Below are 25113 nucleotides of genomic sequence, written 5' to 3'. Positions count from 1 at the left end.
CCCTTAAGCTTAAAATTGCTTTTTGTTGTTGTTGTTGTTGGGTTCTTGACGGCGCGTCTGTCATCGGGTGTTAATCGGAAGCGTTGAAGCTGCAGCTCACACGATTAAATAATAAAAAGTAAAAGTGCCGATTTAGAGCCTCACCTTCGCTTCCTTTCTTTGCACGCTGACATTTTTGTGGCGACAATGTTGCAGAGTTTTCTAAAAGGTGCTCCGTTGATCCTGACTGCTGGGATTGTTTTCTGACATTCGGCGCTGACGGTGTTTATCCCCCGTCTCATTAAGTCAGATCAGAGTGTTCACTGCACTGAGTTGCACCTGCGCTCAGGGATTTTAGAGTAATGACGGCCAACATTCTTTCAACATGAAAAGGTCTATTTGTCTCCGACTTTTTTATAAAAGAGTGTTTCTTGTTCTACCTTGATGTGGCTTTGATTGAGCTGAGGGAATGTAAAAGCCTTTTCTTTCCTTTTAAAAGAAAAAGTGTCAGCTTTGATGCAGACAACTCTTTAGTGAGTCGGCGCTGTAAGTAAAAGAAGAATGGATTTCAGACCATGTATTATTATTTTTTTTAATTCCTGCTGAATGAGTTTCGGGGAAATCGATAGAGTTCAGCATTAGTGGAAAATAGTGTGGGCAGTTGGTGAGAGGGATATTTCCTCCCTTTTGCATTTGTCACCACAGCTGTCTTACCCCATCCCCCTCTCTTTCCAACTGGGCTAGAAAGAGTGTTTTCTCTGAAATGGTTTATTCTAATGTCAATTTGTGCTTTACTGTCCAAACGCGTAAAAGTGACAAATGATGATGTTCGTTTGGAACACGCATCGGCTACACCATGTACCTGGACAGTTGTTTTGTGCTCTGAAGAGAGGACGCGTGGTAAGTGGGCGCTGGAACGCCGACAGGCCACTGAGCTGTTGTCTACAGAAGGAAATTTCATTTTAATGCCAGACTGGGCACAGTCTCGCCTCTGTGGACGTCTAGAAAAAGGCTCCTTGGCAGACTTTGCCCATTCATTAATTTTGACCAAATATTTACTGTGCATCACATGCCTTGCTGTACAACCCGCTTTCATTTTTCCAGGCCAGGTTTCGAACAGTTTTGGGGCAATTTGTGTTCCATTTGGCTGGAGTCCGGCCATGCCCCCGCTCAGCAGGCCCATGCTGGTGAGTCTGGGTTCCAGCCACACGAGGAACTGGCTCCACTGAGTCTTAACCTACACCGTGCGTCTGGGAGCCATATTACACTTTAATAATACCTCGTGTCCACAGCCTGCAGCGGGCCACAACTACGTTTTCATTTAAAACAGCGATTTTTAGATTAAAGAAAAAAAACGATTTGCATCAAAACTGATGTTTGTGTAAACAAGCAAGACTATAGTTTCTGTGAAAAAACAAGGACTTGATGACAAGATAAAACTTGTGTATAGCTTGCTAGCTAGTGATAGATAGATAGATAGATAGATAGATAGATAGATAGATAGATAGATAGATAGATAGATAGATAGATAGATAGATAGATAGATAGATAGATAGATAGATAGATAGATAGATAGATAGATAGATAGATAGATGCTCGCTAGCTAGTGATATATGTAGCTTGCTAGCTAGTGATAGATAGATACTATAGCTAGCGTTGTAGTTAGTTAGCTGCTATCAAATAGATAGATAGATACTATATCTAGCTAGCTTTGTATTTAGCTAGCTGCTATTAGATAGATAGATAGATAGATAGATAGATAGATAGATAGATAGATAGATAGATAGATAGATAGATAGATAGATAGATAGATAGATAGATAGATAGATAGATAGATAGATAGATAGATACTATATCTAGCTAGCTTTGTATTTAGCTAGCTGCTATTAGATAGATAGATAGATAGATAGATAGATAGATAGATAGATAGATAGATAGATAGATAGATAGATAGATAGATAGATAGATAGATAGATAGATAGATAGATAGATAGATAGATAGATAGATAGATAGAGTAGTATATGGATGTAGCCACAGCATTTTAACAAAATGTATGCAAGCACCCATTGGCACCATAGTGATATTTGCCTACATACCAAGGAATGAAGTCATGTTTCTAGGAACAGGTTTGGAACAGTAGACACCAAAACAAAGCAAGTTTAAAAATGATGTTAAATGTTTAAAAAAAAAAAAAAAAAAAGACAATGAATGGACTTTAAAAGTATACTTTTTCACCAGGTCGAGAGAACGTAACCTTTTAACTTAAAGGGCACCAGAAGAGAAAATTCTGTTGTAGCCTCCGCCCGAATGCTGTAACTGAAATTACCTTTCAACACCCAGCTGTCTGAGATTGGCTGAACATTCAGAATAGCCTACATAAGCGGTTAAGGTCAGCGGCTGTGCTTTTGGGGACTGTAACTTAACACCGGTCCAACAGTCGGCTGGTATCAGCCGCTGCCATCAAGTAAATAACATTTAAAAAGCATTAGGTGCTTTTTTGGCTGCGCCTGCTCCAGTTCACTTTGGCATGTCTTCAGAGTTGTTCTTTTTCTTGGCTCCGAGCCTGAATGTCATACTCACTGAGGCCGGGCCTGTGCCAGCTGAGTGTGCTCCTCTTTTTCCTCTTCCTCTTCCTCCTCCTCACTCCTCCATAGCCAGACTTCCACCTCCTCTGTGCCACCTATGGTCGGTCACAGGAACCCCTCACCACAACACACAGTGACCTTGGCAGAAGCAGACCACAGTAGCTCATTGTCTCGGACGAGGAACTGAGGAGGCAGCAGGTTTTTTTGAATCAAATTAAAGCCTCGTATAACAACAACCTTGTCAGTAATGTAAGTAAAATCATAATATTCTCTGTGAAATAGAGGCAAAACTTGAATTTTAGCATTTTTACCATTAGCTACTGGAGCAGCCACCTATAGGGGGCGCACACTGACAAACAAAATGCCAGTAAATAATGTCCTACCTTGACATTATTACAATCTACTCTATTTTTATGTTTGAATTTGTGTCACGTTTTTTCCACGTTTTAGATTTTTACTACTCGCCACCATATAAAGTCGTCATTCTCACTCCTCCTTCCTCGTGTCCAAATCCCGCTCGCAATTTAGCTTTCAACTCCGTGTTTGTGTTTTTAAAATAGCAAACAAATTGCTCTGCTCAAACACCATTTATTGATCTCTTGAGGATTGTCAAGCCTTGTGCAGAAAGTCAGCAGTGAGATTCTTGATGTCCCCTGTTGGGAAATAAATGTAGCAGCGTATTCAATTATCCCTGCCTCTGCTATCCTGCTGTTGTTGGGCCGCTTTGATGTATATCGTTGCCATTGCACCGGTCAAACCTCATTAAAAACCTGCCCATAGTGGGAAAACAAAAACAAGAAGTAATTGCCCACTTTTGCTCCTCCCTTGTGTTCCTTTTCTATAATCTTCTGCCTCTACAGAAGCGTGTGTTTGAGCCTGGCATCTGGGCTTCATATTAATTACAGCTCCTCTCCTGGTTTCTGTCCGCTCTGCAGCAGGAATGGCATCCTTGACTCTGCTGTTTTTCTGAGTTCTTTCATTAGAAATATGCGCCAGCGGGGTTTCTTCCGCAGGTCCTCGCTGTGAATACACCGGGGGTCAACTTCTGTTTTGGGAGTCGCACACAAACACGCGCGCTGCAGATGGATTGATGGACATATGCGAGACAGACACACCGACTCCCTGCTTACTGATCTGCCCCGATCTCCGGAGCCAATTTGACAGGCAGCTTCTTAACAAGCGTCCCAGTCTTTTCCACCGCAGATTTCCCTCTTTGTGTGAGTGAATGGAAGAAAAGAGTCAGGACTGCATTTATCCTGCAGAAATGAATTCTGCCCTTATGGCCTTCTGCAGAGTTTGACAGCTTTTATTTGTGTTTAATGACACTCACTGGAGCAGCTCGGCATCAGACGGAGCTACAACTCATCCACAATTGTGTCCCCTGGGTTTCTGACGGGTGGGGAAAAAAAATCATTATTGTTTAGAATGTTATCACCTATTCATGTTTTTTACGGTGGTTATGCTGTTAATGGCTGTGTGAGTTTACTGCGGATGTTTAAATTATGCTAAAGTAGGTTGTTAATATGAATAAACTGGAGATGCTGTTCTGTTAATGCATCTGCTGCATTAATGACAGACGCCACAAAGAATCCACGTGGACTTACGAGATGTTTCATGAGCATCAACGCTCCTTTTATCGTACTCTCAATCACGGCTGGGCTCTTCCGAATGTATCAGGCCTGTTTGGGGAGAAGCCCGGAGCAGGAGCGGGAATACTGCTCCTATTGTCTCGGCTCCAGATGGGGGGCCCCCAGAGCAGGATGGGACTCAGCCTCCCAGAGGAGCACTATGCTGCGCTGTCTCACTCCCAGCCTGGTGAGGCATTTGCCAGGGGAGAAGTCACGGATGTGTTCCCCAGCTGACACGTCCATGAGCTGGTGCTCCAGGGCTAAAAAAAACCACCCTGCTGGGTCCTGTCCTGATGAGGGGGTATGATTAAGCCTGAGCCTGGAGCTTCGTGTTGATAAAACGGATGGAGAGTCGCTTGTTTATGGTATCATGAGTATATTTGTCACCTCTGTATTAGAAAAGCAGCAACAGACAGAGCTCAGCAGTTTATTAACCCTATAAGGTACTACTCAACCATTCGGTTGAGCACACTTTAAGTCACTATATCTCATCGCAAAATGCATCAAGCTGAACTCACTAACACTTAATGTCACTTGTTCTGAATGTTGTACTTCATAAATTATGCAAACCAGGTTTATTATGAACAGACGTCTCAACCATTTTGGTAGAGGCCTGTATCTGTAATACCGTAGGGTCTAATTTAAAAAAAAAAGAAAATATATATATATTGATTGTCGTTATTGTTATCATAATTAAATACAATAAAATAATAAAATAATGAAACTGCAAAGAAATCATTTTTCCTTTGCTTTTTCTTGGTGCGTACCTTAAAGGGTTAAAGGAGTTAAATGTCCAGTGTGTAACCTCCAATAGGTTTTTTTTTGCTAGAAATTTAAAAAACTACCCATTGAAAGGTTGATATTAGTGTATAATTGCTTAAAATATAAAATGATATGTTTTTTTCATAGCCGTAGAATACGCCTTTAATGCTGTATGTAAGTTTCTTCAGCAGCCAACACAAACAAAACCACCCAGATCTAAAGAGAACAGTAACAATAACTCATTAAACACTTCAAAACCAGATTATGCACGAGGACCATTGTTATATCTTCAAGCTGTCAAACCTCGACGCAGAAGAAAGTGTGCAGTGTATCTAATAATATGGTCAGATGATTGTGTTTTCATCTGGAGCAGAACATTATACTGCGTGTTGACAGTCTGGCAGAGACTCCATTGTTGTTTACTTTTTTTTTTTTTTTCTCACCACTTCCTTAATCCGTCATAGTGTCTTAGCCTTAATAACGACAAAGGTGTCTTGTTTGCCTCATGCTCCTCAGGAGCCACATTTCACACAAATATCAATAGCTGCCTTGTAATCACGTGTGAGTGCCAAGTTTCTATAACAACAACAAATACACAAAAACACCTGGGTAGAGCTAAGTGGCAGAGGTGGGTAGCTGGCTAGCTAGATTCGTAGGTAGGTATGTGGGTGGGTAGATACTGTAGGTAGGTTGGTTGGTTGGTGGGTAGCTAGCTAGCTAGGTGGGTAGGTTGGTGGGTAGTTAGGTATGTAGCTAGCTAACTAGTTGGGTAGGTAGGTAGATAGGTTGGTGGGTGGTTAGGTAGGTAGGTGGGTGGGTGGGTAGATATTGTAGGTAGGTTGGTTGGTGGGTGGGTAGCTAGCTAACTAGATACCCACCTAGTTAGCTAGCTGTTGGTGGGTGGTTAGGTATGTAGCTAGCTAACTAGTTGGGTAGGTAGGTAGGTAGGTAGGTAGGTAGGTAGGTAGGTAGGTAGGTAGGTAGGTAGGTAGGTAGGTAGGTAGGTAGGTAGGTAGGTAGGTAGGTAGGTAGGTAGGTAGGTGGGTGGGTGGATAGATACTGTAGGTAGGTTGGTTTGTGGGTAGCTAGCTAGCGAGGTTGGTGGGTGGTTAGGTAGGTAGCTAGCTAACTAGTTAGGTAGGTTGGTGGGTGGTTAGGTAGGTAGCTATGTGGGTGGTTAGATACTGTAGGTAGGTTGGTTGGTGGGTGGGTGGGTGGGTAGCTAGCTAACTAGGTGGGTATGTTGGTGGGTTGGTAGGTGGGTAGCGAGCTAGGTGGGTAGTTTGGTGGGTGGTTTGGTAGGTAGCTAGCTAACTAGGTAGGTAGGTAGATAGGTAGGTAGGTAGGGAAATATCAGTATCTAGTAGTTCACATATAAATAAACAGACAACACACCAACAATAGTAAATCATTAAAAATACAAGCTAGTGTACGGACTTGTAGGTCGTGTGTTTCAGGTTTACTTTGATCAAAAAGCAAATTTAGACAGGTGTTATTATTTATTTTATTGTATTCATTCATTCGTTTATTTATATTTATTGGACACTAATATTTGTTCTCAAGTGCTGCTGCTGTAGTATTAGTGAGGTAACGCGAGCCTCCTCTGTTTGGTAAATGGAGACAAAGAGTTGAGGAAAGAAGGAGGCCATAAAGATATCCATCATCCCCCTCCATCACCCCACCTCTGGGTCCGCGTACACACACACACACACAGAGGACTCTAATCCTGCCTCTTAGGAGTGTAAACGATAGCCTTGTGTAACATTAAAACAGGTCTGATCTGATGCAACTGGCAAGTCATTCATGTGGCACATTCCAGGGTGGGATCCTGATGCCGAAACGGTAAAAGATTCAGTTTCACTTTCCTGTTAATGTCATCTGATCAGTTGGAGGAGAGTGCCTTGGCTTTTCAGTTTCCTCCTCTTTCTGCTTCTACCTCTTATCTTTTCTCCCTCCCCCTCTTCTCTCTCTCTCTCTCTCTGTGTGTGTTATCATCTCCGATTCAAACCAAAAGGCTGCCTTTTCTTTTCCCCTCAGTCGGCCCTGGTCCTGTCCTGAGCAGGCGTGGCTCCAGTCTCCGCCTGCCCCCCCCCCCCCCCCCCCTCGAGGGACACGCCCTCTGCTCTTATCTCAGCCATAAATCCCTCTAAAGACCCCTAATCACAGATTAATGGGGCTGTAGATGGGGAGTGCCCCACTGTGCTTAGCCTTTCTTTATCACAGATCCATATTCCATATCTGTTGGACATCTGATACGGGGCTGTGATTATGGGGCTCAAACACCGGCAACACTTCTCAGTATTAGCATCTGTTTTGATAAGATGCTGTGACCTTGAATTTAAATGAACAATTCACCTCTGTTTTGCTCACATTTGGCAGATTATCCCGTGCTTTATGGCGAGACGTGGACTTAGTGCTAGATGCTGATAACAGCGCAGATGCTGATATGATTCGATTTATCTTTTTGTGATATATTAATAACAACAAACAAAGTATATCAATTGGTGTGAGTGTGTAGCTGACATGCTGGGTCTCATTTCCATTGTTTCACAGACACACAACTCTCTCAGATTATAATTTCCCGCTCTGATGATGAATGTTTATTTTTATAGTCGCCTTTTTGTTTATTGTTCTCAGACCAGTCTAGTTTTCAATACAAAATTACACTAATTTTCATCTTTTTTATTTTAAAATCTTTCATCTTAAAATAACTCCACACACAGGTCATGTGATCACTGCACCAAGTGCACCCTTTATGCATATTCTGGTCACATGACATTGTCCGCCTTCACAGCCTGCGCTTAGTAAAGCATTTATGCGATATTGTTTGACCACAAATAACACAAAATATTGTATCGGATTATCTCTATTTAGGCTCAATCCCGTCTTGCCCCAATACCACTTAGCCCTACCCTACCAGTTTGAAGTAGAGGGGAAATATAATCTAAAATTAACCATAGAAAGCATTGGTTAACAAGTTGTCTTACACTCTTAGAAATAAGGGTTCTTCTACAAGGGCTGAGGTTCTACCTGGAACCATTTGCTTCTGAAAAACCCTTTCCCGAATAAAGGGTTTACAAGGGTTCTTGGTAACACTAATGGTTCCAGTAAGAACCATTTTCATCCAGAGAACCCTTTAAAACCCCTTTCCTGAATAAAGGGTTTTAAAGGGTTCTCTGGATGAACCCTCCAAAAGGTTTCCAGGTGGAACCTTCCAAAAATGGTTCTCCAATGAGGACAAGCCCAAGAACCTTAAATGGTTCTACCATCTGCACTTTTATTTCTAAGAGTGTACACTTACCACAACAAAACTTGGGCACCATACATACCATAAACTGGACATTGAAGACGTCTTCATGTCTCCTCGTCATTCCACACAAGTACATAATAGTCTACACTAGAGATTACATGATGATGTGTCACGTTTCCAAGTGTTAGCAGGGTAAAAATAAAAGAGAAATGTCGCTGCATTGTGAAGTGAAGACATTACCCATTGTCCTCCGGCCTCAGTGGACCAGTCTGACATTAGATCTGAAGTGTCTCACTGTCCCCGCTCTCCTGTGGTTTCTCTGGGCTAAAGGGCAGGAGCTTGGCCTCCCGTTCCTCTCCGTCACACTCGGGCCAAGACCAGAGCTGTGAAAGAGGTCAGGTTAATCCCTGGATTGGAGCTTATTATCACTGTTTTGTTTTTGTTTGCTTCCTCAATCTTGATTATTTTGGTCCATTTAGTGATTAGTAATAAAAATGTGGTACACGTGACGTGGCCTGGCCGCGGGCGTACGTCTCGCTTCTAATTGCAGAGGGCAAACGTGCTGTGTTGGAGGGATGACCCCTCGCTCTGGCAACGCACTGACCGCGTCTGGCTTCTCTCTCGTCCTGAGGCTGCTCAGAGTCTGAGTTTCAGGGTTGTCTTCTTCTCGACACATAATATGTGCTTTGTAGCTCCACAAAGCTTTCTCACAGTTCATACCCTGGTGATTTATACTGACAGTTGTGCGTCTTTTTCTTTTTACAACAACACGATACAAAAGCACATTACTACAGTGCGTTTTGATGCAATATAGTCCACATTCACTTAGAATGAGTCAAATCCATCACGGCTTACGACTAAAATAACTCACCACACGCAGGTTCACCGTTAAGAACATGAATCATTCCAGAACTACCTACTTCAGGCGATTTTATCTTTAGAAATGAGGTAAAGAGGGAGTATGATGCAAATTAAATGTTTAATCTTTCACAAGAGAGAGTTTGAGCGACCGGAGTTGCCCATTTTGTGATTTTTTTTTTCCCATTCAAACGTTAGTTGAGACATCGGTCAATTATGGAGACACTTCTTTTTGTTAGGTTTAAATTTAAATACTGCACAGTCCAATTCTCTCTCTGAGGACACATTGTCTGCTACACAGATATTAACCTGATGAAAATAGTGCTTTGTTTTTCAGTCACCGGTCAACGGGTTTTAGGCTCAATCCTGAGGAGAGAGTTTGGTCATGGAGGAGGTTTTATTGCTTCTGTTTCAGTGCTGTTAGATGCATTTGAAAAGTACTGATCCTGAATTCTCTTCTGCCCGACTCAGGGGTACTTGGTGCCTTTTTTTTAGTACCAGTGACGAAGAGTCACGGGAAGAGTCACGAGCGCTACATACGACACAAGGATCGTAGCGAACAATAAGAACAAAACTGTAAATCATTCAGATAATCCCTGAAAACATGCGTTAATCTCTCAACATTTAGCAAAGGAAATGTCTAAAATCTAGTTAAAGTTAAAGGTGCCATATGTAAGAATGTGGCCAAAAACGGTTTCAAAAACTACATTCAAACTCAAAATACATGGTCTTTAAGGTTTCGTTTTCTGGCGTAACTGGCAACCCGTGGTTGCTCGGCAGCTGTGACTCTACTGACTGAAATTATTGGTAGACGGCGGTAGGTGGCGCCACATGGCGCCACATGATTTCAAAATATAAACATGATTTGCAGTCTGCAAAAAACATTTTTTTATGCAAATACTGTGGCTGTACTGTTGTTGTTGGTGAGGTCAGTTTGTTATATGAACATTATTCCTGAGTCTCTGTGACATATTAGGAGGATTTTATGGTCAGTTGCTTTAGATTTATTACAAAATGCACCTTTAACAGAGGTGTATTTAGCAATATTGTAAAATGGTAACTAGCTAATGCTAGCGCTAATGCTAATGCTAATGACATTAGTGCTTTGGGTTGGTGTGTGTATACATTGTAACCTCAACATATGTGAGGTCCAGACAAATGACAAACAAGCAAAAAGAAACAGACGCCGTCGGGGTCATTAATTCATAAATCCTTTATCGGTGAAATTCTCAAAAAGCAATCAATCGACTCACTGTTAGTTATTAACATCTGTAGATGTGACGTTTTGAGGAAGTAACAGTCGAGCGGTTGCATCATACCAATTTATAACATGAAGAGACGAGACACTGGTTTATAGCACATTTGTATTCATACATTGGCCTATAATCTACTCCCAATTTGTACTTCTAACTCAAAGAGTCAGTGGTTCATCCCAAAGTCCAGTCCAGTCCAGTGTGAATTCCCACTCCGTACATTACAACTCTTATAATAACACAGTGTAGAGTGAAGATCAGACTGGAGGATGTTCATCTTGTGTGCCGTTATAGATTCACATTAAAAAACCACGTTGCAGGGTGAAAATCAAATGTAGCCCCGAGACACGTGGATGATGAATCGATACGAAGCAGGTAGTTATAATGCTAATCTGCAGCGTTTGCGTCGTCTGGGATTGACCTCGGTTTCTTCCGGGGAACCATCATCACAAATCTCACGGTCATGCCCCCCTCATCTGTCTGTCTGAGCCCTGGGTTTGCAGATTTGGGGGCGAATTCCCCCAGAGGTATTGTGATGATCTGTGTGAGCACATGCGGGGTCAGCGTCTGGGTCTGGACCCTTGTGGTCGTCGTATGGTTTCAACCGCTCGCTGTTCCTGCTTTCTTGTTCATTACCGAGATTGGTTTTTGTGGAGCAGAGAGAGAGAAGTCTCAGAGAATTGTAGCGTTTTTTTTTTTTAATTACCTCCTCTGCGAGCAAAGCCTCCCTCAAGCGTAGTCTAACTTTGTGTAGATGTTTGTGTGAGTGTGTGGGGAAGAAAAATAAACCACATATTGCTCCAGCTTGGACGAGGGTGAAGGGAGAAGGAAGAGAAGTTCGCCTGCGGCACCAATCGATCAGATCCGTGCAGTAGAAGTCCCTGCTTCCCTTTGGTGAAGCTGTGTATGGCATGAGCTCATCTCACATTCTCTGTCTGCAAGCAATGAGAGGGAAAAGTGGGGGGGGGGCTGGGGGGCTGGGGGGGTGTATGGAGAGGGGGATAGAAAGTAGGAGGAAAGGGTGGTTGAAAGCAAGGGGAAGGGCAACGCTTTGAAATAAAGGGAGAGTAAGACATCGAAGCGAGGAAAGAGATTCTGATCTTTTGAATTTAGTCGCTAAGTCTATAATCTCGCAGATTTGGGCTTGTTTTAGAGGGAAGTTGTTCGTCCTTTTAAAGACATGTACCTGTAAAGGAGGGGGGGGCAAGAATGTCGCTAAGACTGAGAGCTAATGGTGCTGTAGTAAAGAGGGTCACTCAGAGTGTCTGTGGGGGATGTACGCACACAACGGATGCAGCTTAGGCTATAAATTCAGATTATCAACGTCATGTTTCGAATCTGATTCAATTCCGATTGATTTCAGATCAGATTTGACAGCTCAGCATTCATAACTGCGAGGGTCTTCGTCCGGCTTTAACGTGAACGTGACCGCACTGTCAAGAGTTTCACGATCAGGTTTCTGCGTTTCAGCCCGGTAATCTGAACGCAACCTTTGGATTTGGATTTGTGTCAGTTCTTTCATTTTTGTGGCTCTTAAAATAGATGCATACGTGTGATACTGTATGTGACTCTGTGACAGTAGTGGGAACGCTCATACACTCTTAGAAATAAGGGTTCCAAAAGGCCAGAGAACCCTTTAAAACCCCTTTCTTGAATAAAGGGTTTTAAAGGGTTCCAGGTGGAACCCTCCTTTGAGGACAAGCCGAAGAACCTTATATGGTTCGACTTAGCACTTTTATTTCTAAGAGTGTAATATCATAATCCACCCAGCAAACCTATATCCTACCCACAATTTTGCTGTGTTAGCTTCCATTTCTCGCCTGTCCCTGAGTTTCTCTGCAATATGAGGACCGGGATTTAAAGACGTATAAAGACTTAAAATAACTGTTTTTTTTCCAAAGCTGTTCATCTTTGGAAATAAGAATGGGGAAACTGGTAATTTCCATTAGAAAACAAATGAAATATAATAAAATTCAGCCAAATTCTTTAATGTTTTGAAGGTAATGTGGGGGGGCTTGACATGCTCCACAATCACAGTTAAAAGCATACAATTTTAGTATTTGATAAGGACTGGAAACAAATCTACAGCCACTTTAGAAGACAATGAGTGAGCAGAATAAAACACTTCTGCATCTACAAGGTGTTAGCCTGATGCTAACATGTCCAACAAAGACGCTCACAGTGAGACACTTGTACTTATGACTCAATTCTGAATTGTGTGTGATTTGCAGGCTGGTAATCTGAACGCAGAGTCCGTGTAATCGCGTACAGTTAAAAAACAGCCGCTGATCAAACACAGTGTGCCTGCTTCGCAGTGGGCTGCGTCTAAATACTTAATGGTTCCCCCCATAAAAACCCCCAAACTTCTTCGTCTTAAATTAGAGAGGAACTCTCTGAATCAGGAAGGGAATGTCTTCAAAGTCCTCTTTAATAAAACATGTTCGTCTGGTTGACGGGGAGTGTAGAGAGAGTGTGAGCTCGGGCTCCTTCAGGCTGCCCTGGCTCAAGGTTCAGGCCTCGTCGGCGCACGTTCACAAAACCCGAAACGGACACAGGTTACAAATGGGAGTTAATTATGTTACGGATCAGAACGCCTCACGAGCCCATACAGTATGTATTTTTAATAAACTTCATCGCAGTCGAGAAAAAAAGTCGTCTTTTTCTCTCTCCCCATCTCTCAGAAATGCTTTAATCTCTACTTTCAAACCCACAGATTATCGACAGAACGGCATGGCGAGGAGCAAGACAGTTTCATAGCTTAATCCTGAATAGATGATGAAGCGTCAGCTCATTTGCGTTAGTGTAATTGCTTCAAATAAAGAGGCAGAAAATGTACCAACAATACGACCATTTTCCACTCCTTATATATCCTCTATATGAGGTTTTCATTCATATGCTTTTTCAACAGTAATTGCATAAATTATTGCATCTGCACCTCCTTTGTCATAAACCCTTGATCATGATGTCCTCCATTGGACCAAGAGATTAATTATATCCCATTGACCACGCTACCTATTATTTGTGTTGGAGTTATTAATCTCTCCACCGAGCTGTCACTTATTATGCTGACTTTTCTGTGAGGAAGATGCCTCCTCAGCAGCAGATTCCTGGGCCTAACAGAAGGAGGGATGACGGGATGATGGGATGGGTGTGTGGAGGGCGCCCAAACAAGGCAGGGTGGCAAGTTCACGGAATGCTGGCTGAATTAATTGCAGCCCTGCTCCTCCAATTAGAGCCGACTCTTTTTAATTGGTGCCGAATGAGCTCCGAAGGCCTGCACTCTGAAATAAGGCAAGGAGGGAATAAATCACTCCCTCCTTCACCCTCCCTCTCACACACACACACACACACATGCTATTGTGTGCACAGGAACACAATGCCTTCCCAACCCCACCAAGTCCCACCCTTCAGGAATTAACAACAGGAAGCTAATTTGCATGTAAAGCAGGTTTGATAGGCACAGCTGACTAGTCAGAGAGCAATAATAATGACGCCCCCCCCCCCACACACACACACACACCCACACACACACTGCTGTTGGCTGCTGTGCTATATCTTTTAATCTCTTCATTTCCTTTTTTTTTTTTTACCTTTAAGGTGTGTCACATTCTCTGATTTCTTCTTCTTCTTCTTGCTTTTTCATCTGAGAAATGAGTCGAACATCAGCAGCAGCAGCAGCAGCAGCGTAGAGCTCCACTGAAGGAGCTGTTACTCTTAATTAAAGGCCGACTCCTCCACACTCAGATTGGTAGTTTATTCGGCCCGATACTTATCTGCTTTACCTGTTATTGTATGGTAACGACTACGTGCCACCGCTTTTAAAGCTACAGTACCAAAACCCTGCAGGTGTCTCTTCATCGCGTGTACGTCGTGGTGATCTTTTTTAGCAAGATAATGCCACTTTTGAAACCATTTTGCTAGCATTTTTCAGTCAAAATTAGTGCTGGGCACTAGGTTAACGCACGGCATTAACGTTTCCATGATGACTGACCCGGAAAATGACGCGCGTGACGTGACAGAGTCCAGGCACCGTTTACCAGTTAGCTCCATTAGCTCCATTAGCTGCATTAGCTCCTTTAGCGCCGTTAGCGTGAATTCAGTCGATCCAAACCAAACTTGCTGTGAGTGATGACGGGTAGTTGCTGAAGACGGTAGTTTTGCAGCCGTCTTGCTTTATTATGACTATTATATATTGTGTTTGTGCTTTAGTTGTGGTGTAAATTGCGTCACTTCCTGTGCAGATTTAAACAAGGCTGCAGAACTGATTAGGCTTCATCAACATTGGCCGAATTTGGCAATGGTTTGAAGGCAATGGGCCTTTGTTTATATTTTAAAAAACATGCGTTAAATAGTATTTACTGCTTGTCAATCAAAGTATTGCGTCTCAAAATAATAATAATACCACAGTATTTTATATGGCATGACTTAAACGTCAGTAACTGCTGAACATGCGCGTAAAATGCAGGCTGAACTAAAGATGTGAATGGAGGCACAATAACAGCAGCTGCAGCAGGGGTTTACTGTCTGGAAAGATGATCTCTGTGAGGCATTTCAACGATGCCGACCCCCGAGCTGCTGTTAATTTAAAGTTGTTGCCTTTAAAACTGTCACATCGGACGAGACGAGTGAGGCCGTTCACTTCTGCGTCTTATTCAAAACAGTCAGAAATTCCTCGCAGAACTCTCACGTTTCCTTGTTTTCTTCCTCCAGGATCCCGTCTGCGCCAAGAGGACACCCCACCCCGGATTGTGGAGCACCCGTCTGACCTGATCGTATCCAAAGGGGAGCCCGCCACGCTCAACTGCAAAGCAGAGGGACGGCCGACCCCGACGGTGGAGTGGTACAAGGACGGCGAGCGAGTGGAAACGGACAGAGATGACTCGCGCTCTCACCGCATGCTGCTGCCCACCGGCTCTCTTTTCTTCTTACGCATTGTCCACGGACGCCGGAGCAAACCAGACGAAGGCTCCTACGTCTGCGTCGCCCGCAACTACCTGGGCGAGGCGGTGAGCCACAACGCCTCGCTGGAAGTAGCCAGTAAGTGCAGCATGCCTCTCTGTTTCTTGCTCTAGCGTGGGTGTGAATGGTTGAGTTTTGGGATGTTGAGATGCCGATGAATAGCCGGCTCCAGTTTCTTCCACAGTTTCTGTGCTGAATGTGCTCATTGAGTTGGATAATCTCTCAGGAGATGGGCAGGATGTGTTTGGCCCAGCAGGCTCTGCGAGCCTGCAGGAACCTTGGGGGGAGAAGTGGCCTGATCACTCCAGGGTGAGTGCTCCTCTAAAGGGCCCTTGGTAGGTGGTCAGGAGCCACAATGAAAACAAAGGCCTTTATGTTTTGGCCTTGCATCTGCTTTTTGTCAAAGAGATAGCCGTAAAGTGACAGATTCCAGTGGAAAAAGCAGTGCACAGTCATCGCATCTGTGTTCAGTCATCTCTTTAGTCATCATTTAACTCGATGTTCTATTTCATCATTTGCTGCTGCACTTGGGCAATGACAGGAAGTGGATGTAAGCATTCCTCGGGGTCCTGGAGTAGACTCAGAGATCTGACAGTGGGCAGGTATGCAGTGTAGGAAGAGAAAACAAGCCTTTTTTTGCCTTGTGAGTGGAGATCTGTGTTGACAAATTTGTTCCCATGATGCTTTAAGAGCTGCTTTCATTGGTGAGGTCAGCTCTTCAGATATATTATCTCTTTACTCTGTTGACTGGCTGAGGAGGAAAAGCTCAGATATCAGTGCTCCTCTAAGCGTGCCCAGAGGCTGTCACCAACCAGCTCACTGTAATCTAATCAAGATGGGGGGTGGACTGTGTGTTTGTGTGTTACTTGTATTTGTCACCTCTTTGGGACATTTCCTTGCAGAAACACTGACCTTGTCAGGACTAAAACCAGGGCCTAATGAGGTAGAATCTCATTTTTTGAGGAACTGGTTAAAAGTTAAGGGCATCCTTCGTCTGTCAACTATGCGACCTGACTGAGGGAGCGTTTGTGTGTATACAGCGGCAGCACAAGAATCTATCAAACTTCAGCGCGCGCCATTAACCGGACTGAAAAAGTGTTGTCACATGCACATGAGGTCCGCACGGGGCAAAGAAAATGTGGAAGTGCTTGTGTGATTTGTTTGAACGCGTACATCACACGGATCTCGCGTCGCTGCTCTGTGGAGACACAGATGGCGAGGACGTCTAACCCAGACCTAATGGTCCTTAATATGAGGGGATGGACATGGAGAGAGAGAGAGAGTATGGCTGCCTGCTGTGTGTTTTCACTTGAAAATCGTTAGTGGGATCTTTGTAGTGTCCGCACGAATTAAAACTGCTTTCTTTCAATTCTGTTTTCCGCACTTTGCGTCCTAAATGTCCTTTAATCGAAACCTTAAGTGAGAAGCGTCAGATCAGGGACGTTTAGATCATAAACGTGCATTTTAGACAGATATAGAAAGAACAGAAATGGAATGGGGCAAGTAATGAATGAGTGCTTCTGCACCTTCAACTTTCAATATCTGGCAGTTATTTTAGCGTTTAGGAATTTGCGGTACTGAGAAGCTGACGTCACAAGCATGACTTAATGAGTTCCTCTGCTTTCCAGTAGTTTTTGAATTTTCTAGATAGCACAAACGGTCTAGGACATGGGTGTCAAACTCTGGCCCGCGGGCCAAATTTGGCCCGCCGTGTAATTTCATTTGGCCCTTGAGGCAATATCAAATTAACATTAGAGCTGGCCCGCCGGTATTATACAGCGGCAATCGCGCTGAGTTTAGCCGGCGATTTGGCGACTTTGATGGTCAGTATAGCGGTATTTTCAAATTTATTAGCTTGTGGAAAAAGTTAATGTTGATATTTACCTCAGAAGGCTGCAAATAGAAAAGAGGCATTCAATTTTTTATTTAAATTTTATTTGATATGCCATTGATATTTTTTAATTATTATTATTATTATTTGAAACTCGATTTTGCATGTCACTATAAAGTTATTTAAGCCTTGCTTGTTCAATATACAATGCAAATCTTGTTTGGGTCCCTATTAAAAGGTTAATTTGTTCACCCTTGGCCCGCGGCTTTGTTCAGTTTTAAATTTTGGCCCACTCTGTATTTGAGTTTGACACCCCTGGTCTAGGAGATATGTCAATGAGTAAGTACGCGTGCCCAAATCCTGTTGGCAATGCTAACAACGCTAACAGAAGGGTTAAAAATGAGTCCTGATAGGCAAGCTAACAACACTAACAACGCTAACAGAAAAAGGAGACCTGATAGGCAAGCTAACAACACTAACAACGCTAACAGAAAAAGGAGTCCTGATAGGAAAGCTAACAACGCTAACAGAAAAAGGAGTCCTGATAGGCAAGCTAACAACGCTAACAGAAAAAGGAGTCCTGATAGGCATGCTAACAACGCTTACAGAAAAAGGAGTCCTGATAGGCAAGCTAGCAACACTAACAACGCTAACAGAAAAAGGAGACCTGATAGGCAAGCTAACAACGCTAACAGAAAAAGGAGTCCTGATAGGCATGCTAACAACGCTTACAGAAAAAGGAGTCCTGATAGGTAAGCTCACAACACTAACAGAAAAAGGAGTCCTGATAGGCAAGCTAACAACGATAACAGAAAAAGGAGTCCTGATAGGCAAGCTAACAACGCTAACAGAAAAAGGAATCCTGATAGGGAAGCTAACAACGCTAACAGAAAAAGGAGTCCTGATAGGGAAGCTAACAACGCTAACAGAAAACGGAGTCCTGATAGGGAAGCTCGCCAACAATTTGTGTTGGCGAGCGTGGCGTGTGTAGGTGAAATCAACTTTTCAACGGCGGCTGTTGATTTTTACGTATTCTAGGGGGCGCTGTGGAGCCATTTTGTCACGCACAGTCCTGTGACCCAAGATGTGCTTCTGTACAAAGAGTGGAGTCCATTTATCCTGAGCATTGGAGCATCCGTTGGCCGTCAGTAGTGTTCAGAACATACATGTACAGTACAATATATGCGTTTTCAAGGGTCAGAGTGTAAATGATCGTTTTCCCCAGTAGTCGACGACACACCGTGTTTATTTCAGAGGTGAATTTTCCTCCGTTGTACAAAAACAAGACACTTGGCAGGACTTGTGAGGACCAGAGTTCAGAGCGCCACTGGCTCGCTCTCAAGATTCAGGGCTGTTTTTTCTTTATAAGGTTCAAACAGACCCATAATGACAAGCCACCGAGCTCCAGGCTTCTCTCTCCGTCCTCGCTGAGCTGGTGTCTCTCGCTCCCTGCTCTGCAGCTCGTGCTTAACTATGTATAATTATGTTGTCGGAGCAACCGGGATGGAACCCTGCTGCAGAGAAAAAGAACGATTTCTTCACAAGGGAGTGGGAAGAAGCTACAAACCATAAATCTGACTCACATTGAGAAAGTTTGAAAAGCAGTTTTGGATTCGCTTCTTGTCATTAAAGATGCTTTTCAGATCAAATTATGAGCCCAACATTGTCGTGTTTTTACTCCTGGACGCGGAGGGAACCGCGGAGAGTTTATACTTTCCGACGAAATTCCGCTGCAGGAAGTCGCAGTTTTAATCGTGTTTGTTTTGCCGAGCTCTCCCTCAATAACATTTTCACGCCGAGAGCTAAAAACACAACTTTTCTGTGGAAATGTTCATCTCAAAGTCTGGCTTTAGCAGTCCCCCCCCCTTATGCGCACCAGTGATTGTTAACATAATCCAAGTTTCAACAAGTCCTGTTTTGCCAAGCTAGGGAAGCCAACCCAGTTTGTTTGGTTTATCATTAACCACATGTACAGCACAGCCCACAATCTCTCTCTCTCTATCGCAGCCTCTTAAAGCGAAGCCAAAGCACTTCAATCAGGTTTGCCTTGTGTGTGTTCAAATAAGCTGGAAGTAGGATTAATTTACTCTCGAGTCTTGTTTTCTTGAGTTGTCAACTTAAAATAATGAACTTCCTTTACGCTTTACTGCTATTTGACAAACTGCTAATAGCAAAAATTTTCTGTTTTTGACCCAAAGTCAAAATACAAAATCATACCTAGCATAACCTGGCGTGAAATGCTTTTTGTAGGTTTTCAAACCTAAGATAAGTTGAACTTTGATAATTTAATTAGTGCTGGGCACGCTAACGGCGTCAACGCTAACGCGTGGCACGTTTCCATGACGACTGACCGGGAAAAAACGCGTGTAACGTCATGTTTACCTGACTCCCGATTGTTAAAATGAGTCTCTAAAGTAACGCTAAACTTTAAAAACAGAGGCACACATACGCAGTACACAGGTACGCTGGTTATTTGTAGCGCTGCTCTTATCGTTGAATAAACAGACCGCTCCAGTTCGACTGTTGCCGTGCTAACCGGTGCTAAAGGAGCTAATGCAGCTAACGGAGCTAACTGGTAAACGGTGCCAGGACTCCGGTATCCCGGCACGTAAACATGACATCACGCTATTATTAGTGGATTATCTTGCTTTTTCCGGTCAGTCGACATGGAAACACGTTGTGCGTTATGTAAGAATATGGCCAAAAACGGTTACTACATTCAAATTCAAAATACCAAAGTCTTTAAGGTTTCGTTTTCTGATGTAAATGGCATCCCGTGGTTGCTCGGCAGCTGAGACTCTACTGACTGCAATGATTGGTAGACGGCGGTAGGTGGCGCCACATGTCAAAACATGATTTTAAAACATAAACATGATTTGCAGTCTGCAAAATATTTTTTTAATACAAATATTTTGTCTGTACTGTTGTTGCTGGTGAGTTCAGTTTGTTATATGAACATTATTCCTGAGTCTCTGTGACATATTAGGAGGATTTTATGACCAGTTGCATTAGATTTATTACATAATGCACCTTTAACCTAGTGCCCAGCACTAATTTTGATTGAGAAATGCTAGCAAAATAACAGATAAGTATAGCTCCAGTTCGACTGTAGGAGCTAGCGTAGCTAATGGTAGCGAACCCAGCTAACGGAGCTCACTGGTAAACAGTGCCTGGGCTCCGGTGCCGTAGTCGTCATGGAAACGAGTCCTGCGTAAACGTTGACGGCGCTAACGGAAATTGAATGTGTGCTCATGTATATGAATGCACTGTGCTATAGCGCTAGCACTTGTGCTGCTTGTTTCATTCCCTGCGATAAGTCACAGTACTCTCTCTCTACGTTAGAGCTTCTATGAATAGCTAATTTTTTCCTGGATGTGCAGATAGTAAAGTGAGGTAATGGACGGCACACAGCTCCACTTGAGCGGCCAGATAACCCTCGAGTGGCCTGGCTGACTGCACCGCGATGACCGCACAGCGTTGGCTGCGGGCCTTAAACTCACAGAGAGAGACTGGTCTCTCCCAGGAGGCACCGTTTCACTTTTCACAGCCACCACCAACAACAACAATTCAATTCAACAACTCTATTCTCAATTCTGCCAAGTTTGACTCTTGACTCTAACTGAATGCGACGTCTCCTTTACCGCGGGGGAGCCAGCTGGCTGCACACCGACTCTGATTAGTGGGGGGGGGGGGTCGGACGTGTTGAGGGAGGCGCGGTTAGATCTTGACAGATTTTTTTTTTGGGGGGGGGGACGCATTCTTTGAGGGTCATCTGGAGAGCAGAGGACAGTTGGCTGGCATGCGACGGCACAAACCTCCAGCGTCAACCTCCCGCTGATCTGATCAATCGTCTGTCTCTGGTGCAGGAAATCCCTTGTACCACATCTGGTACTTGGCCCTCAAAGACTTTTTGGGCGTCCTTAGCTGATCTACACCCTCGACTCTTGACACACAATAATGAGTTTAGGAGAATCCAAAAGTTTTGTGTGGTATTGGCTTTTCTTTTTTTATCTACATTCAGTAGCCTTAAAATACTATTTTCTGTAGTCGATTCATGGTTTGGTCCATAAAATGTGGGAAAATGTGTAAAAAAAAAACGTTGATCAGTGTTTGTCAAACCTGGAAATGAGGATGTTCTCGAATGTCTATGTTTTGTCCACAAACCAAAATAATTCAATTATGTGGAGCAAAGAAATTAAGAAAATATTCACATTTAAAGGTGCCATATGTAAGAATGTGGCCAAAAACGGTTACTACATTGCAGCTGAGACTCTACTGACTGCAATGATTGGTAGATGGCGCCACATGCTAAAACATGATTTAAAAATATTAACAAGATTTGCAGTCTGCAAAATATATATATATTTTTTTTTTATGTAAATATTTTGGCTGTACTGTTGTTGGTGAGTTCAGTTTGTTATATGAACATTATTCCTGAGTCTCTGTGACATATTAGGAAGATTTTCTTTAGATTTATTACATAATGCACCTTTAAGAAGCTAAAATGATCAGAAATCTTGTTTTAATCGTGCAAAATAGTTGACGATTCATTTATTCATCGATTAAATGCTCTTGCTCTTGCATTTGCATCCACAATCTCCATCTTTGTCCACGTCCTCTTCGCTGTTTTTGGCGTATGTCTGATAAAGGCCTGGCATCTACTATATTAGAGCTTTTAGAGCCATTTTGGGGACAATACGGTGCTGAATAGGGAAAGTAGTTTCTGTGTGGATCAGGTTTGCATTCTTTCTTTTTCAAACGCTACACTACTTTATCAGTTGTGAAGAAGTTGGAAACATTAAAACCAAACAGTGAGGTGAAGGCACTGATAGAGATAAGTGAGGTGCAGCCGGTCGGAGGTAAAAAAAAAACCAGGAGAGCTTAAACTCTGCAGAGTCGTCGGTGAGTTTTTGCTGCTGCCCGCAGAGTGGAGGCAGCGAGTGTGTAACTGCTCTGTGGCCGTTATTTGTCTCAGGGAGGTTCAGAGCAAATTGGTGAAAAAACGGCACAGCCAGGATTTGCTTCAACACACACACACACACACAAATACACACACACACACACACACACACACCACAGACTCTCCTCGGCCTCCGCTCTAATTTGTTTTTATGTTGGAACGCGGACCCCGTCCACAGTCTCAAAGCCCGGTGGTTTGTGTGGCTGTCAGTGTTGAACTCATGAAAAGTAGAGTGTGTTAAATAAAAGTTTGTGCTTGCTCTTGATGGTGTGTGTGTGTGTGTGTGTGTGTGTGTGTGTGTGTGTGTGTGTGTGTGTGTGTGTGTGTGTGTGTGTGTGTGTGTGTGTGTGTGTGTGTGTGTGTGTGTGTGTGTGTGTGTGTGTGTGTGTGTGTGAGGCGCTGGTCAAAACTCCAGTGTGTCGTTAATCTTGGAATTACAGCAACAACTTGTTGCGACTGCTAATTACAAACCCAGCAGGACACGACTTTCAGCGTCCATCCATATTCCATTATAATTTATTGTCCTAGCTAACAGGACACCGTAGAGTTAGCTTGTAATGACAACGTTAGCTTTGCTAACAACGATTCCTACAATCCCAGACATACGCCAGGAACTGCGTTCGGAGACCTAAATGGTGCGTCTGTGAACAGTTTAGCCGATCCAAGCTAGCCTCGTATTAGCTGAGGGAGCTTCCACAACAGTTTCTTATTCTTAAGTAATGTAATAACTTGAAATAAAACTAATCCTGTGTGTTTGCATGCTCTGGATATTGTCTTAGCTCCCGGAGTTTAATGTCCTAGCTAACAGGACACCGTAGAGTTAGCTCGTCATGACAACGTTAGCTTTGCTAACAACGATTCCTACAATCCCAGACATACGCCAGGAACTGCGTTCGGAGACCTAAACGGTGCGTCTGTGAACAGTTTAGCCGATCCAAGCTAGCTCCGAATTAGCTGAGAGAGCTTCCACAACAGTTTTTTACTCTTAACTAATGTAATAACTTAGCATAAAACATCCTGTCATGCTCATAGCCTCAAGATGAGCCTTTTACGTGGACTTAAGTCAAGTGCTTAGCTTCGCGCAGGCCGACATCTTGTGGACGGTTCGCCAGTCCATCGCAGGGCACACCTGCGGTCAATTTAGAGTGACCAATTCACCTAATCCCCATATCGCATGTTTTTGGACAGCGGGAGGAAGCCGGAGAACCCGGAGAAAACCCACGCATACGCGGGGACAACATGCAAACTCTTTGCAGAAAGGCTCTTGTTGCATTTTAACGTGTTTCTATTAATTCCTATAAAAGCAGATTTTCATCATGTGTGTTGCGTGTGCGTCTGTTTGACCTCGCATGGATTGTCCTTCAGGGCGTTTGCATAAATCAATGCTATACATGTAATTAAAGCTGCAGTATCTCTTTCCTGCTGCTGCTGCTGCTGCTGCTGCAGCTCAATAACAAATTGACTCCTTTAAGTACAGAACTTCTGTGACACACAGTAAGATCGACCTCACTGAGCCTTACAGTCGAAAGTAAATCTCTGCATTTTACAGCACATGAAATAGAGAATTATTTAAAAAGAAATACAGCGCTGGCTCAGTTTTCATTTGAAAGCACAGGGAGAGCATTTAGGTCCATTAACACTGATCATTAATACTATTTTCAATGTTAGCATTAATGTAATATTGGGCAAAATCAGGACTTAAAGGTACAGTATGTAACATTTAGCAGCTGAATATCTCTCACCTCAAATGTAGCCTTCATTAAGAATCAAAACTTAAAACATTAAGTTAAGTTTGTCCATTGCAGGCTGCAGTAAAAACATGGTGGGCCAAAATGGCCGCCTTTTTAAGATCTGAACCGGCACCTCAATTAATCCCCAACCAGTGCCGGCCCAAGGCATAAGCGAACTAAGCGCCGGCCCCATGACCACCAGGGGCCCCCCTAGAGTATTTTATAATTAATTTATTTTTAATTCTTTTAGTGTTTTGCACATTTTACATAGTTTTCACATAGTTATTAAGACATTTTGTTCTTCTTTGTAATCTTGTTAAAGTTCCATCGCTTTATTTCAGATTTAAATATTTGTTTATTTCATTCAATACCATCTTCTGTGCATTTGCACCTAATTGTGCAGTTTTACCAAGTTTTTTTACTTTTTAAGTTTGTTGTTTAATGTTAATTTTGTAAAAAATGATGTAGTTATTGGAGGATAATCAGGGTTGTGGTATCTTCAGAAATGACTGCACGCTGTGTGTGCTTGTTAGCGACCTCGCGTCTTTGACCTCGTATCGACGAAAAATATGCATAAGTGACAACGCGGCACATAACGATGCCCAGAGCGCGGCTGTCGTTCCTGCAGTGCCAGCAGCCTGGAGTGATAGGAAAAGAGGACGCTAATGTCTCTCTCACTCGTGTGAAAAAAAAAATCTGTCAAATGTCACACACTGATTTCGGGATTTATTCAGTGCACGGTTTTACACACATGGAGCCTCCTCCTCCCCCCACCAGAACCAAAACTGCTGGCTCGATGCGAGGCCAAGCGAACGCTCCATTGTATCAGTGGAGAAGAGCCAGAGCGGAGAGTTTTTTTTTTACCCACTTTGTGGTGTTTTACAGTGAACACTGGCACCGTGCCCTGAAGACAACACACTTTCTGCTGAAGGATGAAGAAAGTGGCATGAATGGATTGGGTTTTGTGTGAGAGAGAAGGAGGATCGGCGCGAGGCGAGGCATCCTCTGTGTGTGATTCCGTCAGTCTGTCAGCATGTGTACACACACTGGTCTGGTGAATAATGTCATGAGAGTTGTGTGAAGGAGTCTGTGCACGAGTTAAAAAGGCAGGTGTACAGACATGGCCAAAGGACAGAGTCTGCATCCATCACTCACTGCTCCCCCCGTCTCTGAGGAAGACGAGGCGATCGAGACGGGGAGACGTTCCCCTAAAAAACTACACCTTCATCCCCCTCTTTTTTTTTGTCTGTCTAGTTTTCTTTTGAGGAACAAGTGAAAGACGGTCAGAGGCGATTCTAGAGTCTGTAGGGGCCCTAA

At 43.3% G+C, this 25113-nt stretch overlaps 1 protein-coding gene across 1 annotated transcript in view; it reads left to right on the top strand.

The window, feature by feature from the left end:
- Positions 1-25113, top strand: part of robo1 (roundabout, axon guidance receptor, homolog 1) — a gene marked incomplete at its 5' end in the record, with an annotated part of 252027 nt that overhangs the window by 74714 nt on the left and 152200 nt on the right. The window contains one exon of the mRNA XM_083886423.1: positions 15027-15353. Within this exon, the coding sequence (XP_083742549.1) occupies positions 15027-15353 (327 nt within the window). The remainder of the gene's footprint in view (positions 1-15026; positions 15354-25113) is intronic.

This window comes from Microchirus variegatus (genome assembly GCF_963457635.1).
Source record: "Microchirus variegatus genome assembly, chromosome: 3".
In the NCBI taxonomy this organism is placed as follows: domain Eukaryota; kingdom Metazoa; phylum Chordata; class Actinopteri; order Pleuronectiformes; family Soleidae; genus Microchirus; species Microchirus variegatus.
The sequence above is the reverse complement of the archived record's forward strand: the minus strand, read 5'-3'. Positions and strand labels throughout refer to the sequence as shown.